Below are 6,075 nucleotides of genomic sequence, written 5' to 3' on the forward strand. Positions count from 1 at the left end.
ACATGTGGCAGGCAGTGAAAGTCTTTTCTTAACTGTTGGGGCGGTAGTGGAGAAATTGGATGGTTAATAATGACCGTGTTGACATGATATTTTTCAACAAGTTTACATGCGCAGCTATCATGACACTCCCTTCCCTCCTGTGGTGGTGTGGAAGCATGTAGCCACTGAGCGGTATGGCAGAGAAGGCAGCAGACAGTAAAATGCACTCATAAGACAGTTCCATTGTTGTGGCCTCAGTGACTCTCTTATACTATAATACGTCTTCTCCCACAGTCAGTTAATCAGTCACTCGAATTCCGGTAGGAGGATTGACCAAAGCACCTAATTAACGGAGTGTCAGGAGATAACGTAATGTTGTGCAAAACAGTAAGTAATAACGCTAAGATATGTGACGGATTATAAATAAGCCTTGATTGGTGCGTGCATGCGCACTGTGTGGTAGTGTGGAGAGGAAAGGTAATCGGCCGAAAGGAAACGTAAGGACTAGGAAGGAGGTTTTTGAGACAGAGGAAAAGAGGAGAAAATGGCAATTGACGGTTGGATTGTTGATGATAAGACTGGTCATGGTGAAGAGGCAGAAAACCTCTTAGCTCTCTTCCAGTCCAGCGTCTGGCGCGACGGCGGCAGTGAAATCAAGCCATCAATTCACCACCTCTACTGTGTCAGCAATGCGATGAACCTGATGAACAGCCAAGTTAGCAAAGATTCACGGCAACTAGTAAGCCAGAAGTGGAGGCTTACTTGTAAAAGGGATGCTCACAAAACAGCACACCTCATGGTTTGCCTGTCGTCAGCCTCCACCTTGACCACTTCGCCCCAAAAGTCTCAACCTACCCATTCTCAACTGCCGCAATGCAACCACACACACCACCTCATGTGGTTGCATATAGGCCCAAATTATGCAACACCTCAGTCAATCATTAACAAGATTTCCTTACTTCCCAACTTCTGGCAGTATGAGTTGATCAGATATCCTGTCATTAGCTACTCTACCTGCTTCCTTGTTTTTCTCTTCCTTAATGACATATCATCCTGCTACTACCCATACCGCTTAGACGATGCCGACAAAGCGATTAGTTGAAAACTGTAGCTAACCACTATACCTTAATTTCATACTACTATAAATGCTTTTTTGAATAGGTCTACTGTTGCTTTCTTAAGAAACCAAATGTGCATTTAAGTCACAATTTAGCCCAATTTTTATTACCTCATTTCTTGGTCCTCCCGGTTCTACTCCTGGCAGATAACAAATCAACGTTAAATTTAAAATTTTTAATTTTAAAATTTTTTTAGGTCTCTTTTATTATTAGATGCGTCTTAATTTTTACCAACAGTGACCTTAAACAGCATGTAGCGCTTTCAATTTGGTCGTCGGCCTTTTTTTGTTCGTCACCGGTGCGAAATATGCTGATCGTCTGTGTCGTCATTCTTTTCCATTTGGCTTCAGGATCACGCTTTAAGTCGGTATTTGGTGCAGTTGATCCAGAGGTTTTTCAGACAGCAGTAAGCCACTTTAAACCCCCTATTCAGTCTTAGGTCGTCTCGTTGCTTATCTTGGATGCTTATTCTCTGCTTCTTTACCCAATAATGCTTTAGTGATGATAATTGTCAGGAGTAGGCAAACTTGCTGGTTGGGGTTTTAAAATGATAATGTTGCTACTCAAGTCGCCGCTCTTTCCTTTTGCATGATCATTTTTTCCCCATCTCCAACGCGTTTTGCATGCTATTTTGTTATTTTACTACATTTGTCTGTGTATAATTTTCGATAAAGTTAAATGCTAATTGACTTTTGCTTTGAGACCTCACTTTTGTTGCGCGTCTTACCTTTTTTTTACTATTCTAGTACGAAATAATTGACGGGAAAGGTTACCGACCAAATGAGTACATTGTTGAAACTGAAGACGGCTATTACCTCACTCTTCATCGTATTCGTACGAAAACTTCAATGTCAATGGGTGACAGTAGGAACGTGGTGCTTCTCCAACACGGCTTTCTCGACTCCGCTCACACTTGGATCAATAACCTGGCCAACGAGAGTTTGGGGTTCATTCTTGCCGACGCAGGTTTCGATGTTTGGTTGGGGAATAGTCGAGGTAGTACCTACTCCCAAAAGCATGCATACTTGAACACCAGTGACGACAAATTTTGGGCATTTTCTTGGGACGAAATGGCTATGTATGATCTTCGTGCATCCATCGATTTCATCATTAACGAAACGAAGGTTGACAAGATTTTCTACGTGGGACATTCTCAGGTGAGGTTTTAACGCGTGCCATGTTTAATCTTGTTGTAACGAACTAACAAGGAGGTCTTCTTTCCGTCTCTTTTTCAAGGGTGCGCAAATTGCGCTCGCGCAGTTGAACAGTGACGCAAGTCTTCGCGGCCATGTGTCTGCGTTTGCAGCGCTTGCTCCAGTCGCCTATCTGGAGCATGTGCGCAGCCCCATCCACTACATCGCGCCACTGTGCAATTCCCTCCACAAGGCCCGCTGGCTTTTCGGTGGAGTCAGACGCTTCCTGCCCTCTGACTGGGTGATGCGTTTTTTCGCCCTCTTTGTATGCCGTGATCATCCCCTCCCTTTCGTGTGCAAGAATCTCATCTTTTTAATCGCGGGATATGACACGCGTAATATAAATTCGGTGAGGGTATACTTCCACAACATTATCCCTCTTTATCACGTCACAAGAAGTTAATAATCAAGTTACTTGTACTCATATTCCAACGAACTTTCTTAGAACAATTTGCTTAAAACGACTGGGCATATTTTTTAAATTTCTTGTAGACTCGACTGCCAGTGTATGTTGCGCACACGCCAGCGGGAACTTCGGTTCAAAATATGGTTCACTACTGCCAGGTAATGAACTCGGGTCACTTTTTGAATGCCTTCAGGTTACTGCGTCATATTCTTTGTCTTAAACTAATCCATTTGAGACAGTTGAGGATATGCGCATTGCCTTGAACTGGAAGCCTTGTTGGAAGCGCGTACCTTCATCCATGCAGCACAAGGAGGCAGTTTGTGTCTCCATAGTGCCTACTTCGTCTGTCCACTTTTTGATTAAGAGGTGTTGCATTAGCTTCCGAATCTTATCAAGATTTAGTAGCCTGTCATTTAATCAGAGAAAGGTGTCATGGTTGCTGATGTAGCAAATTTGATGTTACCGTGCAGGGGATGTGGCAAGGCCGCTTTCAGGCCTTCGATTTCGGGGCTGCAGAGAACATGGTGAAGTACAATCGGACGACCCCACCACCCTACGGGCTGGACGCGGTGGGGGTGCCAGTGACTGTATACTGGGGTGGGCAAGATTGGCTGGCGCCGCCACGAGACATTAGCCGCATCTTGGCCGAGCTTTCTCGGTGTCCGGGCGCTCAAGTACGCAATGTCTACCTGTCGGACTACAACCACCTCGACTTCGTCTGGGGCCTAGACGCTGCCTCTCGCATCTACCGCGACATCATTCACTTCTTCCGACAGTATCAGTAGTCCCTTCTTCTTTGGCGCCCTTAATATGATTCACTTTTACACTGTTGGTATACTCTTGTTTCCACTTAAAATGCTTTTATTGATGCTCACTACTTCCTACACCATACAATGCGTATTTGAGTCTGCTTTTAATTGAAATGAGTCGCTGAAATTTAACAGTTGGTAATGGGAAATCTATGTGTGAGGGGGGATCAGGTCCCATTTATCTCATTCTTTGGCTTGTTCACTCTGTTGACAGGATCGTCAATAACGTTGAGTGATTGCGACTTCGACATCTGGTAACTGGTTGTGCCAAATGATGTAGCAGGCCGATTGGTCGGGTTCAAAAGAATGCAGTAGACGTAGTAGTATGTTCTCTGCATGGGGAGTTAATGGATGTTTGAATGTGTTCAGCTGATTGGGGGTGTGGAGTACGCGGTAGCAGATATGCAGGCGAAGTCATCTCTCCCTCTCGACTCAGGTGTTGGTTGTGGTATGTGGTGGCTAGCCCCCTCACCCCGGATACTCTACTCGCCTTCCATTTGACCTGACCTGCGGGTCTTCTAGCCCGTAGATTAGTCGCTTGTGCACAATTCTCGGTCACAACTCTCTGTCGGTTTATTTCCCCGTCATTGCAGTTGGCGAGGCAGAAATTATTTGTTGTCCTGCTAGTGCTCCGTGGTACAGTCCTCCAAACTTCTGATTGTGTCCATCTACGCAAAGGAAAGTTGGCTCCACGTACTAGCAAACGGTGATTCTTGAGCACGTGGTTGTGTTTACTTCCTTCACCTGCACGGTTAGTGCTTTAATCACCTTGAACTGCTGGATTGAACAAATGAATTGATTTTAAAAACATAACTATCCTTCCTGGGGCATATTTGCCTCCTAAGTTCCTTCACTTCTTCACAGTACTAATTTGGGGACGCAAATAAGGCTTCAAAAAGGACGTCCTTAATTCTTGTATGGCAACGATTACTAAGGTGCAGATGTGCCCCTTCTCTATCACCTGACCTCATGACCACTCCTTCCAATTCTCATGTGAGTAGTTCCCGTGCCCCTCCCCCAAATCGTGAATTTCCTTTTTTATTGACCTTACCTTGGCAAAAATGACCCCACCTATAAATTTGTTTGATGTTGTCTACGCAAATCCGACTCATCAATCCCGTCCAACGCTTCAAGATGATGCAAATGTCTCGATTTCTTTCCTTTTTCGTCGGGACGAAAGCGACCAGTGAAAAAATAAGCTCGGAAGTTGGCATTTGGAACCCCGAGTAAGCCAGTGTTTATCGACGGATCACATCCGATGGATAACCGTCTCGTTTTGAGACAGCAAGACGTCATTTCAAAGTGCTGGGTAGCCTTCACGCTACTGCACTATTCTCCCTGGAGAGGTGAATGAGTAAGAGAACACAGTGAACTCCACCATGGATAAAAGCTGTCGCATTTTTGGATGTCATGTTCAACTTGGCATATCACCAAATCTGAAGGCGTGTCAATGACGCTTTTATTCAGTACATCCGTAAATGATAGGCTCCAGACAAGCAAATGAAGAGGGAAAAATTTCCATGAAGGGCGTGAGTAATTCCACCAACCACCAATCTACATGCTGACTTCCATAACAAAAAAGCTCCCGGAGGAGGCTTCTTTCGATTCCCACCATAGTCTACGCAAAATCTGACACATTTTTTTCTTGTAAGGAAATTGGCACGTCCGAAGCATTGCTTTAAGAGACGCCCTCTCCGTATACACGAGCACAAAGTGCTACTGAATCGCCAACGGCATGATCGCCTAATCTTGTAAGGTGGTTTTAATTTGGCATGATTGTGGCAACGTGGCTGGTATATCACCCCGTCATTGTGGTGCCACAGACTTATTTGACCTTCACATTCATTGTTTACTTGAAAGAAGGCTTTGGACAAGCTACTATGGTTTGTCCTACAAGACATTTACCATTCATAGAGTCGGCGGTGTGAGGATGCATTCAGTTAATAATTATTCATTTAAATAAGCCGAATGGGTCCTTTTGACATCAAAAATGTCCGATCGTCGAAGTAATTCAAATGTGTTTCCCCAAGAGGACTAGACAAGCCAACTGGATTCGCCAAATTCCCACTTTCAAATTCATCGTAAGACGCATACTGGTTGTGCTCTAAACAATTTCCTGTGCATTTCAAACCCTTATATCATAAGGTACCAGCTGAACATGAAAAAAGTGTAAAAGCTTGTCTGCCCCACCACTCAAATTAAACCAGGTTGCAAGAGTTGGCGAGGAATCGTGTACAGTACCTGGATAAGCCATTCCAAAACGACTCACGCGGTCTGATTCAGGTGATGACCGGTGTCGCTAGTTAATTTTTTGCTAGACACTCGAATCTCCTTGTGCACTATTTGGGTCAGGCAGACATCCGGTAAAGTACTTCGGATTTATTGAATGTTAACGCTAATTATGACATACATGCTAAATGTTGATAAGCCTACTCACATACTGAAGTAGGTACACAATTTTCTTTTGAGCAATTTTATTAAAGGCACCAAAATTAATTCACTAAGGGGAAAATCATGCAAAAGTTAATCAAGATCTTTAAATAGGTTGAATCTTTAGATTTGTCTGCATT

At 44.0% G+C, this 6,075-nt stretch overlaps 1 protein-coding gene across 1 annotated transcript; it reads left to right on the plus strand. All coding sequences in view use genetic code 11, as the record gives it.

The window, feature by feature from the left end:
- Window positions 1–523: 523 nt before the first annotated feature.
- EGR_10760 (Lysosomal acid lipase/cholesteryl ester hydrolase) lies at window positions 524–3,481 on the plus strand (the record flags this gene model as incomplete). The annotated part of the gene is made up of 6 exons (XM_024500009.1): window positions 524–718; window positions 1,294–1,503; window positions 1,844–2,254; window positions 2,334–2,639; window positions 2,783–2,854; window positions 3,167–3,481. The coding sequence occupies 6 exons, from the start codon at window positions 524–526 to the stop codon at window positions 3,479–3,481; spliced, it is 1,509 nt and encodes a 502-aa protein (XP_024345578.1).
- Between the last annotated feature and the right edge of the window lie 2,594 nt (window positions 3,482–6,075).

This window comes from Echinococcus granulosus (assembly GCF_000524195.1).
Source record: "Echinococcus granulosus chromosome Unknown EG_S00264, whole genome shotgun sequence".
Lineage (NCBI taxonomy): Eukaryota > Metazoa > Platyhelminthes > Cestoda > Cyclophyllidea > Taeniidae > Echinococcus > Echinococcus granulosus.